The 24303-nt window shown below is 44.2% G+C and overlaps 1 protein-coding gene across 2 annotated transcripts; it reads left to right on the forward strand.

The window, feature by feature from the left end:
* Positions 1 to 11: 11 nt before the first annotated feature.
* Positions 12 to 19553, forward strand: FBXO2 (F-box protein 2). Of its 2 annotated transcripts, XM_030185979.1 has the most exons (7): positions 12 to 216; positions 4542 to 4661; positions 11175 to 11443; positions 12611 to 12737; positions 14768 to 14863; positions 17570 to 17705; positions 17926 to 19553. In XM_030185979.1, exons 3-7 carry the CDS (start codon positions 11194 to 11196, stop codon positions 18058 to 18060), a joined length of 744 nt encoding a protein of 247 aa, XP_030041839.1. In that variant the 5' UTR covers positions 12 to 216; positions 4542 to 4661; positions 11175 to 11193; the 3' UTR covers positions 18061 to 19553. The 2 variants fall into 2 exon arrangements, with proteins under 2 accessions (XP_030041839.1, XP_030041838.1); XM_030185978.1 differs by lacking the exon at positions 4542 to 4661.
* Positions 19554 to 24303: the final 4750 nt, after the last annotated feature.

The raw sequence follows: 24303 nt of genomic DNA on the forward strand, positions 1-24303 counted from the left end.
AAGCAGGTTTAAACTTCCTTGGTCTCTGTATCGGGCCGTCCTGGATATACGGGCGGGGCGAGGCGAGGGATGTGGACTGTGGTAGAAGCGGGGGGGGGGGAGTGTGCACCAGGGCGAGACTGCCTGAGGCAGAGAGAAGGAACGTGGGTGTGATTATGAGAAGCGGTGGAGGCTGTGAGAGAAATGGAGAGAGAGGAGGTGACACGGGATGTGATTGTGAGTAGCCGAGAGAAAGGGAAGTGGGGTGCACTGCGATTGTAAGTGACTGAAGGGATGTAGGCAGTGAGGGAATGGAGAAATAAGGGTACATGGGGGTGTGATTTATTGTGAGTGGCAGAGAGAAAGGGACGTAGAGTGTGAGTGGCTGAGAGGATGTGGGTTGTCACTGTGTGGGCGTATGCTGTGAGGGAGCAAGTGGACTTTGAACTAAGTTGGGCAGAGGTGGTGATGGGATTTGTCATATAAATACCACCTTTCTATGGTTACAATCAAGGCTTTACGTATTACATACGGGTACTTATTGTGCCTGGGAGCTAATGACTTGCCCAGAATCACAAGGAGATTAGCGCCTGTACTGGGAATTGAACCCTGGTTCTCAGGCCACTGCACTAACCGTTAGGCTAGCAGAGAGAAGATTGAGGGCGATGGCAGAACAGATTACATAGCAACATAGTAGATGACGGCAGAAAAAGACCTGCACTGTCCATCCAGTCTGCCCAGCAAGATAAATTCATATGTGCTATTTATTTGTAGCATTTGTATCCCACATTTTCCCACCAATTTGCAGGCTCAATGCGGCTTACATTTGCCGTAATGGCGGATGTCATTTCCGGGTAATAGAATTACAGATGGTATTGCATTAGTGTGCGGACATACATGTTAAGAAATATACCATGGAACGTACATGGAACATAACATAAATGGAGTAGATCATGGTAGAGAGGACTACAATAAGGTATTACATGAAGTTTTCTGAGTTATGAATTGGATTGTAACATACATTAGGTCATCTACTATAGAAAGAGCCTATTCGACATGAGGTAGTGCTTGATCTTTGGTTATGTGAAAAAGGTTTCGGTTTTATGTAGAACGTGTATAGTGTTATTATTTAGTATTTAAGATGGATGTATATTGTATGCCTTCTTAAAAAGATCTGTTTTCAGTAGCCTTCTGAAGATAGGTCTTGCGTTGTTTTTATGGCCTTCGGTAGTGCGTTCCATAGCTGCGTGCAGATGTAGGAGAAACTGGTCGCATATGTGGATTTATATTTTAGCCCTTTGCAATTAGGATAGTGGAGATTGAGGTATGTTTGTGACGATATCTTTGCATTCCTAGTAGGTAAGTCTATGATGTCTGACATGTGGGTCGGGGCTTCCCCGTATATGATTTTGTGGACTAGGGTACAAACTTTGAACGCAATTCGTTCTTTTAATGGTAACCAGTGTAGTTTTTCTCTTAGGGGTTTGGCGCTTTCATATTTCGTTTTCCCAAATATGAGTCTGGCTGCTGTGTTTTTGAGCAGTTTGAAGCTTCTTGATGATTTGTTCTTTGCATCCGGCATAAATGGCATTGCAGTAGTGTAGATGACTTAGTACGTTGATTGTACTAGGCTACGGAATATTTCCCTACTTTTTGTGTATACCTTACCTTGATTTCTATCTGTCATTTTCAGGGCACAGACCATATAAGTCTGCCCAGCACTATCCCTGCCTCCTAACCACCGGCTCTGGCACAGACCGTATAAGTCTGCCCAGCACTATCCCCGCCTCCCAACCACCAGCCCCGCCTCCCACCACCGGCTCTGCCATCCAATCTCGGCTAAGCTGAGCCTGAGGCAAGTACGGGTGGTCATAAGGGCCATGGAACATCTTTGTGACTGGAGAGGTCAAACAAACCAATTTCAGGTGGCCTACCCTATTCCACTGCCTATGGGAGGGTACCAGATACAGGGGAATGAACATTATGCTACTTTTATTAACAGCCTTCTACCAGGATTCAATGTCAGTTAGAGGCATCCATAGGCAATGGGGCCCCTCCAGAAATCACTGCTGGGAGGTCTCCTTAGCCCTATATTGCCCCTGCAGGATCCTTAGAAGGTTTCTACTTCTGTTTCTCATATTTCCTCCTGTAAAAGAAATCTAGAGCATAGAAACAGAGACAACCATGGCAGATAAAGGTGATAGGCCTATCCAGTCTGCCCACCCATTCCAACAAATAAACTCTACAATCCTTTACTCTCCCTTACAAATTGTCTTTGAACCTCAAAACATTTCCCATGCTTTCTTGCATTCATATACAATCCTTGCCTCTAGCACCTCCACTGGGAGGCCGTCCCCTGCATCCACTTCCTCTCCTATAAAGAAATAGTTCCTTAGATTACGTCTGAGTCTATCCTCTCATCTTGTGTCCCCTTCTTCCAGAACTTTCTTTCAATGGAAAGAGGCCCACTTTCTGTGTATTTATGCCACAGAAGTATTTAAATGCATCTATCATATCACCCTTCTCCTGCCTTGCTTCCAAAGTGTGTGTGTATATATATATATATATATATATATATATATATATATATATATATATATACTAGTAAAAAAGCCCCGTTTCTGATGCAAATGAAACGGGGGCTAGCAAGGTTTTCTTCAGAGTGTGCATGTGGGAGTGTCCCTCCCCTCTGCCTTCTCTCTCTCTCCCCCTCCCCCCTCCGAGTCCAGTCCTTCAGTGTTACGTTTCCTGCTGTGCTGTGTTTGTATTGCCGAGAGAGTGAGGGTGTCTCTCTCCCCTCCCCCCTCTGAGTCCTTCACTGTTACAGAGAGAGGGATTTCGTGCTGTGCTGTTTTCCTTCACTCATGGGGAAACCGGATATCTCTGGCGCTTCACACTTCCGGCTGGAGGCTTCATAGAACGTTGGGGTTGCCTTTTATATATATATATATATATATATATATATATATATATATATATATATACTGAGACTTAAGTCTGTCCACATATGCTTTATGATGAACACCACCCACCACCAACTCTATCCTATGTATATCTTTTTAAATTTGCTGTCTCCCGAATTGTATGAGGTCTTATACCGAAGGAGACTTCTACTGAAGCACTATTATATCCTTTTCCCTGCTAGTCATTCCTCTCTCTGTGCCTCCTTCTGGCTTTTGCTATTACCTTTTCTTCCTGTTTAGCCACCTTAAGATCATCAGATACAATCATCCCCAGATTCTGCTTTTCTTTTGTGCTCGGATGTATTCCCACCCCCTTGCAGCCCAAGTGCATGACGCTACATTTTTAGCATTAGATCTTATCTGCCAAATTCTAGATCATTCTTTGTTTCATAGTTCCCTTCCCCTCATGTTAACCATATCTTTCAGGGTGTTCATCCTACTGCAGAATTTGGTATCATCCACAAAGAGGCAAACTTTACCTGACAACCCTTCCACAAGATCACTACACAAATGAACCAGACCAAAGACCAATCTGTGCAGCACACCAGTGGAAATGCCCTTATCCTTGGAGTGAATGCCCAGGGTAGGCCCAATCATTAGGCAACACTTGGTATGACCTAGGACAGTGTTTCCCAAGTCCGGTCCTGGAGTACCCCTGCCAGTCAGGTTTTTAGGATATTCACAATTAATATGCATGAAAGAGATTTGCATATAATGGAGGCAGTGTATGCAAATCAGGTTCATGCATATTCATTGTGGATGTCCTGATTAGCAAGAGGCACTTCAGGACTGAACTTGGAAACACTGACCTAGGGTAGCAGCTTCTGGGGGGCTGCAAAGAGCTGCCACAGTCAAAGCAAAACATTAAGTCCTGACAGCCATAGGAACTCAAAGAATCATCAATAAGTATTTTTACCTGCAGGAAAGGTGGGTGACCAGTATCTGAGTGTGTGAGGTACACACACAATCGCTCACACATGATGACTTGGGGTGGGGGCAGATTAGGAGCCTGAAAGTTAATTGGGGGGTGAGGGAGTGGGGTATAAGTCTGAAGGTTTGCCTAGGCTGCCCAATACCCTTGCACTGGCTCTGTGAATACCATTTATCAGTACGATTTGTTCCCCCCACTTAACCAGTTTCTCAGTCAGACACTTCAGGGCCCATACCAAGGGCACTTAGTTTATTTATGCCTATGTGGAACCTTGCCAGAGGCTTTGCTGAAATCTAAGTACACCAAATCCACCATCTATCCAACTCTTTGCTCACCCATTCAAAGAAATAAGAATAAAGAACAGAGCTGATTTTTGAGCACCAATAAGATTGTGCTCAAAGGCATAGATGACAGACAGGCAAATGTTTGGTGGGGTGCAGCCAGGCCGGTGTTAAACAGCAGGTTGGAGGCATCTTCCTACACAGACAGCACAAGATACTGTCACTTTAAGCAGGTCCTGGAGAATCTCTGTGCAGTTACTGGTCTGCGACAGAGGGAGGAAGATGGGATATCTGTTTCATCAGCAAAGTGGGGAATTGAAAAAAGAGCAATTACAAGCTGGACTGAGTTCAAGCAGCTCCAACACTCAGCACATTTGCCTTTCCCAGCCAAAGCACTACTAGCCCTGCTGTAAGGAGGCTGCTGATCTTAAGGCTGGTAAATAGACGTGGAGGAAAGGGACACAGTGTGACTATATAACTCAGTGTATGTATGCTCTGCTGATCACGGTGAGTGTTCTTTTACTGTTTTGCTTTACACAGAGAACAAAATTCATTTCTAAGGATAAAGATGCTGTAAGGAAACCTAAACTCAGCCATTTTAAGAGTCACCGACAATGAAGGTCATAGCAAAGAGTAAATGACGGCTTATAAAGACTAGCATGGTTCATCCAGTCTGTCCAGAAAGATGGCCAGGGTTGCATCTGCCACTTCAGGTTACTGCTTCCCTTCATTGTTATGGTTTTACCTACTGCTCTGTGCAAGTTACCCCCTTTATGCTGTTATTGCATCCTCTGTGCAGGCGACCCTCCATCCCCCATTTGTTTTTTTTTACGGTTGTACCTGTGTTCTGTGCAGGTTACCCCCCCACACACACCCCCTTTGCTCTTATTGCATCCTCTGTGCGGGTTATTCCCACCCTCTTTTTTTTTTAGGGTTATACCTGCTACTCCATGCAGGTTACACTCATCCCTGTGCTTTTATTGCATCTGTTGTGCAGGTTACCCCCCCCCCCCCTCCTCATTTGTATTTAGGGTTGTATCTGCCACTCCATGCAGGTTACCCCCCCCCTCCCATTCTCTTATTGCATACTTTGCAGGTTTTGTCCCACTCCACCCTCATTTGTTAGGGTTGTATATGCTGCTCCACGTAACCTGCATCCTCTGATCTGAGGTAAAATGCAACACTTCATTTCAGATTACTGAATGGCCCAAGTACTCCCCCCAGATGACAGATGTCTCTGGTGGTCCAAGTGGAACCACAACGCTCACCCCCCCCCCCCCCTTGTTTAATAGATTGATTCCTCACAATGCATCCTGATCAGGTGCCACCATTTTTCAAGAAGACGAGTGAATGGCCATCATTCTTGCCTCACAGCTCTGAGGTGGGCCCAGCAGGGTTCTGGGAGGGGGTATCAGGGGACCACTTGGGATTCCAGGGTATTTTTGGTAGGATCGGGAATCAGGGTCACTTGGGCCACCATGGATTTTTTGTGGGGTCCGAGGAGGGGGGTTGGAGTGTGGAGTGCCAGGGAATTGGGGGGGGGGGGGAGTTCTGGGGCCCACAGTGAACTTTTGCAGGGTAGGTTGGGGAGGGAGGTCAAGGGAGTCCAGGCTGGTTTTTTAAAATCTCACTTCCTGTCAGGGCATGAGCCAGTCCCTACTCGTTCTATGATAGGGAGATATTTATTCCAGATGCAGCAAATGGCCATGTCTTATCACTGCTGTGTTTGCTGTTTTTTTTCTGACAGCACACACTTGTTAATGCAGCAGTAACTTGCATGCCATTAGTTTACTGTATCAGGAGTAAAAATATTTTTAGTGCATGCGTTAGAACACTATGCAATGGAGCTTACCATAGTATTCTAATGCAGCATTCCATATCATCATGCTGATCAATCCATAGACTGGTGGGCAGGTCGGGCTCCTCTGCCCCCTCTTCCTTCAAGAGGAACTTCTCCCCCAAGCAGCATTCCTTTCGCAGAGACCGCCGTCCCGGAGGTGCTCCCTCCGGTCCTCCCCCAGGGTCTCGTAACCAATGACGGGGCCTTGGTCCACGCCCCAGTGCAGATTGGAGGACGGCTGTCCTCGTTTCTGGGCGAGTGGACCACAATAACTTCAGACGCTTGGGTGCTGGAAGTCATCAGAGACGGCTACAAGCTAGAGTTCTGCCGACCCTTAAGAGATGGGTTTGTACTCTCTCCCTGCAAGTCTCCGGTCAAAGCTGTGGCAGTGCAGCAGAGGAATGCTGCTTGGGGGAGAAGTTCCTCTTGAAGGAAGAGGGGGCAGAGGAGCCCGACCTGCCCACCAGTCTATGGATTGATCAGCTATGATTAATGGAAAGAAAATTATCAGGTATGATACATAATTTTACTTTCTGCACTGAGTGCAGAGTCTATGGAAAAGCAACATTGCAATTATCTCACCAGTCTTTAGTTTAAACTGTTGACCTGCTCATTATCTGGTGTGGTGGCCAAAAACTGAACAGTTTTATGAATATAAATAATGCCTGGTATAGACGTGTCATCACTTTGTTTCAGTCTCACATTTCTTCTTGTGATACTTCCCTATTTCCCTTTTTGGTAGCCTTGATGGTAATATCTGTATTTGAAGCACAGACATCTGCAGATAGGAAGTACTCGGGGCCTTCTAGTGTGACTGTTAAGTCCTATGCACTATACTGTCACGCACCCTATTTGATCTCTGTTGTCCTCTTACTCTTATCCCATTGTATCTATCCCAGACATGATTGTGTTATGTCAGTGTGTTTATTCCTGTAATCTTCTGAAAGTCTGTTTCAGATGTTCATCATCCTTTCAGTGAAAAAGTTAATTTTTCTCACCAGGGGCATAGCCAGAACAGATTTTAGGTGGGCCAAGGCAAGAAGTGGGTGGACACCAAGTGTTCCCCCCCCCCCCCCCAACCAAAAAAATATCTCAGCTAGCGGGAAAACACTTCTTTCCACCTTAGCAGTCTGCAGCAGGCATGCGCTGAAAACTGAGCATGCGCAGATGCCGGTATTGTGGAGAGTAGTGTTTTCGTTATCATCAGGGGGAAGACTTCAGCTGGCAGAGCTTGGGATCCCCACCAGCTACTGTTAAACCTGTGCTACTCTTGGGTGGGCCTGAGTCCTAAGTGCCCACCTGTGGCTATGCCACTGTTTCTCACATTCCTTTGTAAGCTTCTTTTCATGAGGGGTACCATATTGATATACCACCATTCTTTGGTACAACCAAAGCAATTTACATATTGTATATAGGTATTTTCTCTGTCCCTGAAGCCTACAAGATATTTGAATGCTTCTATTATATTTGAATGCTTCTATTATATCTCTATTTTCATCCTTTTTCTCTGGAGAGTACATCTTTAACGTCTTAAGTTTCTCTGAGAGGCAGTGTCTCCAAATGGATAGCATAGTATTGTTCTCAGTTTCTCAAATTCACTGCTATCACTCACCATAGTACTTGCACCATACCAAAGAGAGCTTCCTTCAGTTCATAGGATGTAATATATATAGATTACTTATCAAGGTGTGCCTTGAAATTGCTTTTAATGGGAAATATTTCTGTATCTTTCTGCCACAGTGATGCTCACATTCTCATCAAGAAGCTCAGAAGTTTTCTTTCTCCATTTTCCTAAGGTGTTGTTAGAGAAATCCAGTGTTTGCACAAGACTCACCTTATGAGAACCAATAGCATTTTGCCATACAGGGACTCCTGAGGCAGGCCTGAACGACCGAAACACGACTCGTGTCGAGTCCAGTTTTTTAAGAATAAACTCTTGCTGTGAACTTTTTTCTGAGTCCAGTAGAAGTTTGTTTGGCGTCATCCATCTTGTCACCTTCGCTGTATTTTAATTTTCAACCATGTTTTTAGTTTGGCCAAAAATGGCCATGTGTTTTTGGTGGAAGCTGAAAATTTGTTCTTTGTCTCATTTGTCTCCCTTCCTCCCCCAAACAGGAGTTGTCCCACCTCCTGGACCCCCGAATGCTTCTGTCCCCCATCCAAAGGCCCCTCTGGGTCTATCTTCCAATCCCTGGTGGTCTAGGGGTGTAGTTGGGGCAGGAGTGATACTCAGTTACTTTTTTCCATTCCGGCTCTGTTGTCAAAATGGCTGCCTTGACTAGGGCATTGCTCCTGCCCTGACTAAACCACTAGGGATTGTAAGGTAGTCCTGGGGGGGAGGGGATACACTTTGCATTCCTTTCTTTTTTTTTTTTTTTTACTACAATTGCAAGTAATGCAGTTATGGTTTTGCACAATAGTTTATATGGTAAATAGAGTGCTTCAAAAAACTCTTTTAATAAAAAAAATTCTAGCAGGAATTTAAGCCTCTGAATTTGGGATGATAGGCTGTGGAGTTGATCTCAACTGTCACTCTGATTGCGGCACAAAGCCAGCTCTGTTCAGCTTCCTGCTGGAAACTGAGGAGGTGCCGAGAGATGAGAAGAGCTGATGTAGTACCACTCCAGAAAAGCTGGGAATAAGGAGGAATGAGAATACTAGAATTTAACAATAACAGTGGTCAAAATAATAGAATGGCTCCTGAACAACAGAATTGTGAAGTTCTTACACCTAGTGGGCTACAAGATCCTAGACAGTAGGTTTTCACAAGAAGAGTAAGTTGCCAAATAAACCTGGCTGAATTATTTCATCAGAATCCACTCTTCCATGTTTTCATGATACCGGTTTCTTTCTTTCATACCCCCCACCTCCTCCAATCTCTTTGCTCTACTTGTACCCCTGCAATCCCTTCACTTTTCCCACACTCAAAACAAATCTTTTCACTCACTCTCTCTCTGCCATCCTCCAGGTACAGTGGGGGAAATAAGTATTTGATCCCTTGCTGATTTTGTAAGTTTGCCCACTGACAAAGACATGAGCAGCCCATAATTGAAGGGTAGGTTATTGGTAACAGTGAGAGATAGCACATCACAAATTAAATCCGGAAAATCACATTGTGGAAAGTATATGAATTTATTTGCATTCTGCAGAGGGAAATAAGTATTTAATCCCTCTGGCAAACAAGACCTAATACTTGGTGGCAAAACCCTTGTTGGCAAGCACAGCGGTCAGACGTCTTCTGTAGTTGATGATGAGGTTTGCACACATGTCAGGAGGAATTTTGGTCCACTCCTCTTTGCAGATCATCTCTAAATCATTAAGAGTTCTGGGCTGTCGCTTGGCAACTCGCAGCTTCAGCTCCCTCCATAAGTTTTCAATGGGATTAAGGTCTGGTGACTGGCTAGGCCACTCCATGACCCTAATGTGCTTCTTCCTGAGCCACTCCTTTGTTGCCTTGGCTGTATGTTTTGGGTCATTGTCGTGCTGGAAGACCCAGCCACGACCCATTTTTAAGGCCCTGGCGGAGGGAAGGAGGTTGTCACTCAGAATTGTACGGTACATGGCCCCATCCATTCTCCCATTGATGCGGTGAAGTAGTCCTGTGCCCTTAGCAGAGAAACACCCCCAAAACATAACATTTCCACCTCCATGCTTGACAGTGGGGACGGTGTTCTTTGGGTCATAGGCAGCATTTCTCTTCCTCCAAACACGGCGAGTTGAGTTCATGCCAAAGAGCTCAATTTTTGTCTCATCTGACCACAGCACCTTCTCCCAATCACTCTCGGCATCATCCAGGTGTTCACTGGCAAACTTCAGACGGGCCGTCACATGTGCCTTCCGGAGCAGGGGGACCTTGCGGGCACTGCAGGATTGCAATCCGTTATGTCGTAATGTGTTACCAATGGTTTTCGTGGTGACAGTGGTCCCAGCTGCCTTGAGATCATTGACAAGTTCCCCCCTTGTAGTTGTAGGCTGATTTCTAACCTTCCTCATGATCAAGGATACCCCACGAGGTGAGATTTTGCGTGGAGCCCCAGATCTTTGTCGATTGACAGTCATTTTGTACTTCTTCCATTTTCTTACTATGGCACCAACAGTTGTCTCCTTCTCGCCCAGCGTCTTACTGATGGTTTTGTAGCCCATTCCAGCCTTGTGCAGGTGTATGATCTTGTCCCTGACATCCTTAGACAGCTCCTTGCTCTTGGCCATTTTGTAGAGGTTAGAGTCTGACTGATTCACTGAGTCTGTGGACAGGTGTCTTTCATACAGGTGACCATTGCCGACAGCTGTCTGTCATGCAGGTAACGAGTTGATTTGGAGCATCTACCTGGTCTGTAGGGGCCAGATCTCTTACTGGTTGGTGGGGGATCAAATACTTATTTCCCTCTGCAGAATGCAAATAAATTCATATACTTTCCACAATGTGATTTTCCGGATTTAATTTGTGATGTGCTATCTCTCACTGTTACCAATAACCTACCCTTCAATTATGGGCTGCTCATGTCTTTGTCAGTGGGCAAACTTACAAAATCAGCAAGGGATCAAATACTTATTTCCCCCACTGTATCTCACTTCCCCCAACACCATTCCCAATCTCCTCACTTCCCAATTTCCTTCCAAACTTTCTCCCATTACCTGATGGACCATCAGTCATTCAAGTCTTTACGTGTTATTTTCACTAGAAAGTTTACCTGCAAAATAGCAGATGCAAAAGTCTGCAGAAACATTGTGCTCATGGTAGGTTTCAGTGGTAAAGTGTCTTCCTACTTTCTCTTTGAAATGTGATGCAAAATCCTCATGGACTTGAAATAAAACACCCATGAACTTTGCCCTAAAGCGAACCATCTGAAAATTGTCCCTCTAGTTAGAGAAAGCTGCAGATTGAAGCATTGTGTTGTGCATTCCATTGTCTCTTTCAGAAATACCTATTCAAATAAAAAACAAATCTATATAATAATTTGAAAAAAAGCATCCAACCTAATATGAAAACAATTATAAAAGTTATTTCTAAATTCATTTGAAGTAGTGTAAGTTAGGACAATTGGATAAAGAGAGACTTGTAGCACTGGTTCTGCATTCAGTTCTAAATCATTGCATTTATCCCAATGATATTTATGGAGGTGCAACATGAGGAGGGAGAATTTTCCGATTACTGATCTTTTGGACTGTGTTATTTACAGAATAGTATTGTCTGGTCCAATGGAAGTTCTTCCTGAAGCCATATTAACCCGGATCATGGCCTCCCTACCTGCAGAGGAATTAGTTCTAGTCTGCCGTCTGGTTTGTCGGCAGTGGAAGGACATTGTGGACGCACCAGCTGTCTGGATTCTGAAATGCCAGGAGGAAGGGTTTTCTGTGACAGAAGAAAGGACAGAAGAAGACAACTGGCAAATCTTCTTCTTCCTGAGCAAGAAGAAGAGGAACTTAATCAGGAATCCATGTGGAGAAGGTAGCAAGCTGTAAACTTGACCACATACTGGAAAGGGTTAAGGTGTGAAAGCAGTATATGGAGTTGAGTGACATGGGATACGAGTATCCATAGACAGTAGGGTGGCCATAGAAGACAAATACTTATAGAGAGCAAGTTCTCTTGGAGTATGAGTGCTCACGACTATCTCTACTTCAGGAAGCAGGTGAAAGCTTGGCTCTTCAACCAAGCCTTTAATGGAAGAAGTAACTAACTTGTTAGTCTCACTCACACACACAAGGAGTAACATGGGCTGCACATACTGCAGCAGGACATGTTGATCCATTCCTACCCTAGCTGAGATAATATTTAATCATCTCTCTGACCTCATGTGCAACTTTCTTTAAATCAGTCACCTTACTTTCTAGCTCTTCTTACTCTCTTACCTGTCTATATGCTACATCTTTGCTTTACCCTTCACTATCAATTAAAATGTTCTATTACGTATTGTGTTGACATTGTAAGTAGTATACTATGCCATACTTTATATTGCTATTTGAATATTTTTACTGCTGTAATTGCCTATAGCTTATGTTTGATCTATTCTTACTGTACACTGCCTTACTACTACTACTACAAATCATTTCTACTGCGCTACCAGTCGTACGCAACGCTTCACAATTGAACATGAAGAAAAGACAGTCCCTGCTCAAAAGAGCTTACAATCTAAATCAGGACAGACAGACAGGACAAATAAGGGATAAGGGTAGGACAGACAGATAGGACATATAGGGAAAAGGGGACTAGTGAAGAGACAAAGACAAGATAAGGTTATGAGCAGGTGACAAGTTAGGAATTAAAAGCAGCATCAAACAGGTAGGCCTTTAGCCCGGATTTGAAGGCGGTCAGGGATGGAGTGAATTCCTTCAAAAAGGTGGTAAATAAATATTAATTAATAAATAAGTAATATATGCCCATGTGTCTACTGGCACAGCTCCCACAAAGGCAATGTTTACAAAGTGTGGGAGAAAGTGCCCACACTTTGAATGAACCCACCTCTCCGAATGGAGCTCATCTGAGGTCCCTGGTGCATGATTGTTATAAAATGGTAATGGAATGAAAGTGAAGAGAAAGCAGAGCTGGGGAATAGATGGCCCTGAACACTGTCTTTTATGTCCATTAACAGAGACTTTTTTGTGGAATTTACAGAAGGGTTTGACTTTTGGGAGGATATGGAACATGGGGGGGATGGCTGGAAGATTGAGGATCTCCCCGGAGACTGTGGAAGTGACTTTCCCAGTGAAGCAATCCAGAAATACTTTGTTACATCACATGGGTAAGACTGTTGTCTTGTTTGTTAATATTACAATTATGTAAAACTGTACAAGGCATATATAAGTTATACAGAGGTACATGTGTGTCTTTAGTATGTTACTTTTACATATCTAATGTAATCTAATATCAGCACTTGTAGACTGCTTTTCCTTCCAAAATGAGCCCAGAGTGGTTTACAAATTTAAAAAGAACAATATTAAAACAAACAAACAAAAAAAAACAAGCAGGAAGGGCAAGAAATAACGGCATTTCTGTGAATGAAGTAGTGGAAATGGGGATTTTGATCCTTGCCCACCTTTGGTATCTGTAATTTCTTATACACCATTCTGGTGCTTCCCAGCAGAGGGCAGTATAACAACTATTAAACTAAAGTGGATATTAGGGATGAGAAATTATTTGAGACAAATGTCATCCAACAATAATAATGCATCCTCTTCTTAAAAAGCATACACTAGGTGCACATAACACCGGATTCTATATATGGCACCCAGAATTGTGCACCCAAATTTGTGTGCACGTCCAACATGTGCTTGCAAATTAATTGAAAAAAAATGAGCTAATTAATATCAATAATTGTGTGCTAACAACCATTTACACCACTTAAGTGATTTCCTTTGAAAAGGCGTTAAATCCAAATAAATATTGATGTTAATTGACATTCATTAAAATTTGCACATGTATCTGGCTGCATGCTGTTCTATAAGGCTTGGTGGCTACCTCTACTAACATGTAAATCAAAAGGGGGCATAGCTATGAGTGTGTCGGGGATGTTCTGAAAAGTTGCACCCAAATTCTATATATGGTGCCTAAAAAATCTGCATGATAAACATTTCTGCCTAAGCATATTCTATAAGCGACGCCTAGATTTAGGCAGTGTATATTGAATACACTTAGTTGATATCCCAGTGCTTAAAACTATGTATCCATTTACACCAGCAAAAATGTGGTGTAAATCCCTGCATGTAGATTTACATGCACTGGGCCATATTCTATAACAATGTACGTAAATTTTTTGAACACCCACGAAATGCCCATTTCCCCGCCCATAGCCATGCCCTTTTTGAATTGCGCATTTTAGAATTTAGGCACAGTTCATTACAGAATCCGCTTAGCGATTTATACACATAAATTCTAATTATTGCCAATTAGTGCTCATTCTTGCTTGTTAAGAGCTGTTAAATACGCTGATTGGCATTGTTATAGAATACGCCTGGATTTCAGCGCGGATCTCTAGGTGCAACATATAGAATCCGGCAGATAGTGTGGATTCAGTAAATGGTGCTGAAAATTAGTTGCTGGAAAAAAAATCTGTGCTCAGCCTAATTCTATAAAGGGCACTCCGGGCTAAGCATTCTTTCTACAATACTGCCTAGAGGGGATATCTTCAGAATTCTGTAACACTGTTCGCATCTTTTCAGAATGTCCCTGACCCTTCCATGCCCCTCTCATGGGCCACGCCCCCTTTTGAGATACATATGAAGATCTTTATAGAATCACGCGCAGAAATCCAAATTAGTGCCAATTAATGTCAATAATTGATTGTTAGCAGTCAATAATTTACAGATCTGGGGGAATAGTGTGCATTCTTTAAGAAGAGGGTAAAATATTTATGACATTCATAGGAAATGAAAAAAATATTCAGAACAAAAATGCAACAATTTTCTGGGTGGCCATCCCTAATGGATATTTCCTGCAGTGTAAAGAGGTGTTTTCAGTGGTGAGGCAAGGGTGGGGGGGGGGGGGGGGGGGGGCGGGGAGGTATTGAACAATACACATGGCTATGATCATTCAAAAACTACATATATTGTTTAGGTGACAAAATTTTGTGTAGAGAGGGCAGATGCAAATCTCTGCAGGTAATTTTTGAGGGACAAAAATAACCATGTAATTTTGTTTTCATTATTGGTGCAAATCCTATTGGTAAATGTAATCTATGGGATATGCATCAACAAGAGAACTCTGATTATTTCCCTGTTAGTGAGCAGAAGTTTGTGACAGGGAAGTGCTTACCCACAATCCTTTTCTGTGCAGGTGGTGCAGTAAATCCCAAGTCATTGACCTTCTAGAGGAGGGATACTGGGCAGATCTGATGGACACAACCCAGCCTGACATTGTGGTTACAGACTGGTGAGAGGACACTTGGGGTATTCCAAGAACATGCTGGGGTCAGATGGGTTGTGCTGGGGGAAGTCCTGGGTAATGCTAAGGTAGGGATGTGTCTGCAAAAATGTTTCAGCTCAGGTCATTTTTATACCTTTCTCATGATTTTTGGTTTGTTTGTTAATAAATTGTTTTTAACTTGCAGAAATCAACTTTACTTATGCTAACTGAATTTGCGTGCACTAACGAATAGAATGTACGCTAAAGAATGCACTTCCCTGTAATCAGTGGTGTGCTGGAGCAGGCTCTCACAGGCTCGCAAGAGCCGGTTGTTAAGTTTTTAAGAATTTTGGGAGCCGGTTGTTAAAGTAGGGCCCTCCATGGCTACTTTAACAACTGGCTCCCAAAATGTGGGCTTGGGCCCCCTGCTGAATTCTCTTTTACTTTGCTGGTGGGGATGCTGAGCCCTGCCAGCCAAGTAAATAGACTGCTGCTGTTCGCCGCTCCTTGTTTCCAGCTCTGAGCAGCAGGCTGGGACTTCTCCAGCATGTGTGAGAAGTTTCAGCATGCTGCTCAGAGCAAGACGTTGGGAGTGGTGGCAGTCCATTTATTGACTGCCAGCAAAGGTATGCCTAGTGTGCCCGCACGAAGGGAGGGAGGAGAGAGAGGCAAGTGTTGCTCCCCCCTCCCCCCCGGCCACCCTTGGCCCTTCCAACTGTAGAGCTGGCTACGTCCGGAGAAAGAGCCTGTTGTTAAAAATTTACCAGCACACCCCTGCCTGTAATGAAATCAGAGGAGTGGAGTAATTTAAATAGCTGTTCTTAGCTAAGTGCAGGCGTGGGAGATATTGGTGTATTTCTAGGTATATGGAGAAATACCAAGACCAAAGATAGTTATACTTGGCTACCAGGTGGATAACACATTATTCACAATCTAGATATTTTAAAAAGTTATCTGGATAATAATCCATCCATTCAGATTGCTAAACAGACAGACATTATCCAGATGAAAGAGGCCATGTTATAGGAGGAGCAGAGGTGGTGCTGGGGATTAACTGGATAATGGTAGTATTCAGTCTCTATCCAGATAGTGTAAGCCTGCTCAACAGCTGGCCTAAGTCTATCTAGATCAAGGATGGGCAACCTTTATACACAGGGGGCAACATGAATTTCAGCACTACCTCTGGAGGGCCACATGAATGTCAGTTCTACATCTGGAGGGCTGTGTGAATGTCAGTACTACTTCCAGCGGGCCGCAACATTACATAATGTTGGAACTAGAAATGCACAGAGCTCTATGGACCTTCTGTGATAAATAAGTAAAAAATGAACTGAAATGATAACTATTTTTTTAATTGTTTTGAGTCAGTTGTTATTGTTTTGTTTGATGTTATTTTGCTTTCCTATTTTTATAATGGAGTTTTTTTTTTCTGATTTTAGTGTTTTAGACTGCACATCACTGTGTCCTGCTTGCTCAGTAAAGGCATTATAAAAAGTTTGTAAACTGTAAAAACAGATTGTAGAATAGCTATTCTGAAAATGTTTGTAAAATACAGAATTTAAAATCAACAGAACTCTGGTTAGTGATGTTTTCTGTGTATGCTTTCCATGATCTTGGGGACCTCATAAAATTCAATGGCAAGCCACAGGTTGCCCACCCCTGATCTAGATAGTTCTGGATTCGTCACCACTCAGTGATGCTAATTATCCAGCTAGCAATACTGAATTTCCAGATGAAGTGAAGTGCCAACACTTAACTAAATCTGCTGACCATGCCAGCTGAAAATCTGTTTTACCGATGCTGGCCTGGGAAGCACCATTGTATCTGGTGGAATCACTGCACTATGATATATGATGCTGGGGTGGAAGATGTTTGGCTACCTGATGGTGTATGCTACAGACCAGTGACAATGCTTGGGTGGAAGACATTGGGATACCTGGTAGTTTATAGCACATAGCAATAAAAGTACTGGGATGGGTCCCTGGGGGTATCTGTCATAGACCAATGACAATGCTAAGGTGGGAGACATTGTGCACATTCCACAAAGTGTGCAGTTCTGACATGAGAGAGACTAGGATATTTTATGGTATACTAGCAGTTGAGCCCGTAAAAACGGGCTGGTATTGGGGTTTTCCTTCCTTCCTTCCCCCTCCCCGCGAGGTCGCCACCGCTACTGTTCCCCCCCCCTGGAGTCGCCGCCATCCCTCCACCGGGCCCGGGCCCTCTCTCTCTCCGCTACTAAACTTACACATCCATTCGCCGGAACGCAGCATGCACATCAGCTGAGCTGCCGTCGGCCCTTCCTTCTCTGCCTGTGTCCCGCCCTCCTGTGACATAACATCAGCGAGGGCGGGACACAGGCAGGGAAGGAAGGCCGATGGCAGCTCAGCTGATGTGCATGCTGCGTTCCGGCGAATGGATGTGTAAGTTTAGTAGCGGAGAGAGGGCCCGGGCCGGGTGTGTGTGTGTGTGGGGGGGGGGGGGGGGGGGGTAACAGTAGCGGTGACCTCGGGTGGGCGGGTGCGGTATCAACCTCGGTGGCGCAGTTTCCCTCTCTGTCCCGCCCTCGTCATCACGTATTGACGCGGGGGCGGGACAGAGAGGGAAGTCTCTACTGCGCATTTGCAGTGAGTCGGTCACTCGCCGTTTATATGTTTGATTCCACAGAGATAAACTCTTGGGGTACCTTGTGATATCTGCCTTGGAGTGATGCTAGTGCTGATGTACTTGCAGGTATGCCCCACGGAGTGATTCTGGCTGTCTTTATGAGCTGTGTGTGCAGCTGCTTTCGGAGAATCGTGATGTCCTGACGGAATATAAGAGTGAGACAATCACTATCCCACAGTTCAATGATGCTAACTGGAACCAGGTGAGTCAAAACAGTGGTGATATAAACCACACAGCAAGGGGATCTGGTTAATGGGATGTGTATTCCCTGGCAGACTAATGGTACAGCTAAAGGGTTGTAAGTGTGTGCAGCTTAAAAAAAAATTGACAGAGACTGCTAAGGGAACATTTCTTTCTATGTGCTTTTTGTGGAGAATTTTTCATGATCTTGTAAAATTATTTTGTCTCTTTTCCCTCTTTAGATTTCTCACACCTTCTCCAGCTATGGGCCTGGGGTACGCTTTGTACGTTTCCAGCACGGGGGTCAGGACACAATGTATTGGAAAGGATGGTTTGGTGTACGAGTGACCCACAGCAACGTGACCATCCATCCTTAACGCTATCGCTCTTATGTAAACCGTGAGCTAAAGTTCACAGACCAAATTCAAGTGCGGCATCCCAATGGCTTCTAATGGATTTTACATCCAATATTCATGATTATTCTATGTGTGTGTGTGCGTGTATGGGGCATCCTTGATTGGGTATTTATGGAACTGGTGGAGTGAAAAGATTCTGCCATTGTGCTCTTTGAAGGACTGAAAAGGGAAGAAGAAACGATAAAATACCAAAAAAAAAGCTGTAACGCCCTCATACTGCCAAACCCAACCACTGACACACAAACACATGGGCAAAGTCAATCTCACTTTTTCCAAGAAATAAAATGCAAATGGCTCTGATATGGTAGATGGGCAGTGTACAAATATTTTGAAATAAAAGCAATGCCAACGGAGCCCATTCAAAGTGGGTGGCTTTGTTGGCATTGCCGCACTGGGAGCCGCTGGCGTGGCTTGATAAAGAGGCCTTTGAGCCTGCAACATAAAGCTGTTCCTGACAGTCAGACAGTGCTGTCTGGTGTTAGTAATTCCGTGAATAGTTTCTGCCCTTCTTACAGTCTACATGTTACATTATGTACAGTGTGTGTAAAAGTCTGGACTACATTGTTTGCAATATGGAATTTTCATTTTTAAAATTTGTGCTTATTTAGTAATATTATTCATTGTGGCTTCCTGCACAATGATTCTGGAATGCTATTTCAGTCATAATATTATATCTTTGTTAGTTGAATACTCTTTCATGCTCTTACGGACATCATACTTCCAAGTTTACCTCCTTTATTGTATTCCGTTTATATTGGTCATTTGCTATTGTTATATTGTTAACAAAATTGTAAGTTTACGTTACACCGGACCTGCTGTACAACGCCTTGAGTGAATCTCTTCATAAAGGCGGTTAATAAATCCAATCAGTAAATAAATAAAATAGCTAAACTTACATTTTAGCACTTCTCCCTGCAGTCCCAGTTTTTTCAGCCCCTCAGACTTCGGCACTGATGCAGCCCCCAGGGTACAATCCCTCAGAGGGTAGCACTAGCTCCTGCAGTCTCAGCCTTACAGGCCCCTCAGACTTCAGCACTGATGCAGCACTAGCTCCTGCTGTTCCTGGGATTACAGCTCCTCACAGGGTAGCACTTCTGCTGTATTCCCAGCCTTACAGCCCCTCACAGGGCAGCACTTCCTCCTGCAGACCTAGCCATAGTGTATATGGGGTTTACACACACAAAATGTTAAGACAGTCGCAACTTTCTCAACAGAGTTAGGAGTTTCAGAGGATGGGCCATTTGGCCTTTATCTGCCTCATGTTTCGTGGTTTCTATACAGCAGCTCAGATTATATACATTCATAGTTAATACATCCCTAGTGCTGCCGTCTTGTATCATTGGAAATGGTCATGCTTACCTTTAAGGTATTAAATGACTTTGAACAAAAATATTTAGTCAAGTGCATAGAAAAGTATGTTCCAACACACGAGCAGTCATTACCAACCAAGTCCAGGATATCCACAATGAATACACATGAGATAGATTTGAGTGCACAGCCTTAATTGCATGCAAATATAACTCATGAATATTCATTGTGGATATCCTGAAAACCCAATGGGCTAGGTGTACCCCCAGGACTGTGTTGGGAAGGGCTGCACCACAGTCTCTTTAATCAGCAGGGAAGAGGTTGTTGATTCTTCCAGGGATGCTAAAGGCTGAGTAGGAGTGCACACGATCACAGGCATTCTCAGTTGTGGAACTAACCCTCTGGAACCCCCCTGTCTGATGAGGTTAGCAGTTTCAAAGACTGGATACAATTTCGTAAATTGGTTCAGAGCTGTTTTTTTAGTTAGGCATTTCCAAGGAATGAGGTCTTAAGGTCATTGGGGACATCAGGGTTGGGAGTTCTCTGCTAGGGTGGGGAGGGAAATATTACTACGTAGAATTTTCTGCAGTTTTAGCATTTTGAGGATTGCGTATTGTGGTTTTAATTGTATTTTGCTGTAAATCACCTCAGGTTCTCCTTAGAGGCAGATAAAGGAATGTGTAGTGCTAAAAATAATAATCATGTGTTGCACCCAGTTGAAAAAGGCATTGTCCTGCACAAGGTTACATCTGCTCTGAGGTACATTTAGGCACTTATGTGTGTGTTTTGCAAGATACATGCATAACTATTGCTCCTGCCCCATCTTTGCCCCTTCTGCACTGCCTGGCGTGCTGACACATATAACCCCTCTTTCTATAAAAGAGTACAAAGGAGTGAATTTGAGAAAGGGCAACAAAATCAGGTGGGAAAAAATTGAGTTCTAAGCAAGTAACATAGTAGATGACGGCAGAAAAAGATCTGCACGTCCATCCAGTCTGCCCAAGAAATGTGCCACTTTTTGTGTATACCTTACCTGATTTGTACCTGTCTTTTTCAGGGCACAGACCGTACAAGTCTGCCCAGCACTATCCCCGCCTCCCACCATCGGCTCTGGCACAGACCGTATAAGTCTGCCCAGCACTATCCCCGCCTCCCAACCACCAGCCCCGCCTCCCACTACCGGCTCTGTTATCCAATCTCGTGGTAACAGTGGTTAGCGTATCTGGGTTAAAAAAAGGTTTGGACAAATTCTTGGAGAAAAAGTCCCATAGTCTGCTATTGAGACTGACATGGGAATTAACTGCTTTCCTTGGGATTCATAGTAAGTATTCTATGATGGCAAGTTGAAGCGATTCAAAGGCGTTATAACGTTCTCAGTTTTGTTTTCCATTCCTTTCCTAATAATTCCTAACATTCTGTTTTATTTGTTAGCCCTCGCATCACACTGAGCAGAGGGTTTCAATGTATCATCAACGATGACACCTAGATCCTTTTCCTGGTTGTACATTATATAGTCACACTTAACATATGTGACTGTAACAGTTACGTAAGTAAGGGGTAATTTGCATAGGTGCCAGGATGGTATGCGCTAGATGCAAATTTTCTAACGGCAGTTGTGTGTAAACCCCCTTCTGTCTGCATTTTGTAGTGGCTGGTGTAAATGTTCAAGCAGGGATTTTCATGCCCCTCCCAATCCCCCCCCCCCCCCCCCCCCCGAGTTGCATGCTCTGGAATTTGAGCTTGCAACTTATAAGGATGTTGACTAAGGGTGGTTATGTGTAACTGCCAACTGGTGCCAATTCGAGCCAATTAAGGCCAATTATAGCTCTTTAACATCAATTAACTAATTATTCAGTTACGCGTGTAACTGACTGTATGCTGTAACTTGTGGTTGCAATTCAGGCATGCAGCTCAGCAGTATATTCTATTGTGGAATTGCAAGGGACAATCATAGGGTGGGGTAGACTACTATAAGTTACACAGGTAACTGTCGCACTTACGCCTGCTGTTGACATGGTGTAAGTTTAGGCATGGCATTGCCGACTTACGCATAAATGCTCTTATAGAAGAGGTTCACAGTCCATGCAATTGGGGTACCTAAGGCAGGAGCAGACTGACCATTCGGGCAACTGGGCAGTGCCCGAGGGCCTAGGGCAGTGGTGGGCCCAGTACTTCCCTCCCACATGCCAGACATCCTTCTCTCCCATCTGTGACCGGGACCAAGATGCTGCTCTCTCTTCCCCCTCCCGCGTTCCTGCCTCTAAACCCTCCCCCCCCCCCCCACCACCGAGAGCAAGAAAAGAGCTTCCAATCCAAGCGGAAGGAGACGCTTCGTCCGCGTTTACTATCCCGAGGCCTGGTCCGCTGATGCTGTCTGCTGCAGTCCTCCCCCTTTCTGACATAACTTCCTTCTTCCATAAGGGCGTGCTGTGGCAGAGGGAAGTTCTGGCATCAGCAGACTAGGCCTCAGGATAGTAAGTGAAGACTTGGCTCCTCCTTCCCCTTCTTACTGCTTAGATTGGAAACTCTTTTCTCAGTCCAGGCGGGGTAGGGGGATTCAGAGATGGGAGTGCAGGAGGGGGAGAGAGAGGGGGCTTCTAGTCCCGGTCCCTGATGGGATGAGGGGGCCCAATTATCCTTATTGCCTGGGGACCTGGATCATTGTCAGTCCGCCCCTGGCCTATGATATAGCACCCAGTTAAGATTTACCCCCATACTGTGTGAAAGAATACATTATACATCAGGAGCATGCACTTGATTTGTTTAAAACATTTGATATATTTTATGTGGGTATACCCCTCGTCAGTTTGTACCACTGTTTTACATGTAGAAATGCTTTATAAAATGAACCCAATGAGAGGAAAGTGGAGATACTGAGAAGAGGTGAGAGTGGGAGAGGGAGGGGAGAAATATGAGGAAGGGCTGATAGGTAAAACCTGTATATAATCATATAGGACTAAATTCAGTAAATTTGGGTGCTGAAAAAATGCGCATCGAGTTGGGCACCATTTATAAATAAATGCTTAGCTAGGATCGACGCTCCTTACAGGCACAAAGATTTACACCAGCTGAACCCTGGTGTAAATCCTCCAAATTCTCTGATATTGTGTGCATCTTTAGTAATCGCCCCTGACTCCCCTATGCCCCTCCCATGACCACACCCCCTTTTTAGTTGTGCGCTCAAGAATTTACATGCTTATGTATCTTTATAGAATAGCAACCAGCAAGATGCCTGCGTAAATCCAAATTATTGCCAATTAACAGCAATAATCGATTGTTAGATCCCAATTATTGGCCTTATAAGCTTGTTAGTCAAGTAAATTCCGCGTACAAATTGGATCCGTCCACAAATTTGTACATGCAATTTTAAGTGACATTTATAGAATTTGGGGGGCATGTTTTGTGTGTGCACGTGAACAACTACACAAAAATGTATATCCAAGTCCATCTATGTCTGTGTCACCTTCCATTTGTGTATTTCTCCTCTTCTTTCTGTATCTCTCTTTGTGTGACTCTTCTGCTCTTTTTGTCTTTCTCTGGTAGAAAAAGCGTCATAAATAAAGTTTCTGTTTGAAAGTTTTGGCCTGTGAAGTCCACCGATACATAACTACTCGTGTGTATACTGTTAACCTCTGAATGGAGGGAAATTTTCAGTCTAGGAAATTTACCAGGTAATTAATTAGTTACCTGGGCAAATTCCTTTGAAATTTCTCCCCAGATTGCCTCCATTTCAGAGGCACCAAAGAAAGCTAAATATTATGCTATGCTGCTTCTTTCTTCAGTAAGGCAATATCACACATATCTTTGTAGATTTATACTCAAGACACTTTGCCTGGAAATGTTCACTCTTTGGTCTACACTTTTCACTGTTGGGGGCTGCAAATACCATTCTTTGGAATTGCCTACCCTTGGCATCTCTGCTTAGGTCCAGTCTCGCCAGCCCTGGCACAGGCCCCATATTACTCCTCACAGATTAGCACTACTCCCTGCATTTCCAGATTTACAATCTCTCAGAGGGGAGCACTAGCTCCTGCAGTCCTAGACTTTCAGCCTTTCACAGGGTAGCACTAGCTCCTGCAATTCTAGCCTTTCAATCTCTCACAGGGTAGCACTAGCTTCTGCTGCCCCAGCCTTACAACCTCTCACAGGGTAGCACTAGTTCCTGCGGTCCCTGGGATTACAGCCTCTCAAAGGGTAGCACTAGCTCCTGCGGTCCCTGGGATTACAGCCTCTCAAAGGGTAGCACTAGCTCCTGCAGTCCTAGTTTTGCAGTTCCTCAGACTCCAGCACTGATGCAGTCCCTAGGATTACAGCTCCTGCAGTCCAAGCCTTACAGCCCCTCACACTCTAGCACTGTTGCAGTCCCCAGGCTTACAGCGTTGCACTGATTAGTAATATTGTGTGCTATACTGGTATTTTTGTTGATGAAAACGACTCTGTAAAAAGAATAAAGTACTTTGCTCCTGGCTGCTGATCTCTGTTTCTGTTGGAATAATGTCTTCCTCATTCTCTTTTTTTTTTTTTTACATCTCCTCTTTGTACCAATCCTCAGAGGCTTGAGTTGTGTGCAGGGAGTTCAATGGATGCACAGGTGCTTGAAGATCTGTGCATGGTCTTCAGAAGGGCAGCACCTCTCTTCGCCTTTTTCTCCAAGGGACCGGGCGGTTCACTTATGAGCAATTTGAACTGGGTAGGGCTCCATAGATACAGAGCAGTACATGGTTCAGATAGCTGATGGATGAATTGCATAGCGGGAGTGTGTGTGTGTGTGTGGGGGGGGGGGGGGGGGGGGAGGGGGCAATAGTGCTAGTCCAGCTACCAAAGGAGCTACCAGATAGATATAATGTCAGTTCAGGAGGTGCATCAGTCTAAGGTCGCAGCTTTATTTGATATGCT

This window comes from Microcaecilia unicolor, chromosome 13 (genome assembly GCF_901765095.1).
Source record: "Microcaecilia unicolor chromosome 13, aMicUni1.1, whole genome shotgun sequence".
NCBI classification, from domain to species: domain Eukaryota; kingdom Metazoa; phylum Chordata; class Amphibia; order Gymnophiona; family Siphonopidae; genus Microcaecilia; species Microcaecilia unicolor.

What these genes read in the sequence shown, in the direction of transcription:
- FBXO2 (XM_030185979.1), top strand. Translation starts at nt 11,194, where the DNA reads ATGGAAGTTCTTCCTGAAGCCATATTAACCCGGATCATGGCCTCCCTA. An exon ending in CAGGAATCCATGTGGAGAAG is followed by an intron (nt 11,444 to 12,610) that starts GTAGCAAGCTGT and finishes TGGAATTTACAG; the next exon opens with AAGGGTTTGACTTTTGGGAG. An exon ending in ATGATGCTAACTGGAACCAG is followed by an intron (nt 17,706 to 17,925) that starts GTGAGTCAAAAC and finishes TTCCCTCTTTAG; the next exon opens with ATTTCTCACACCTTCTCCAG.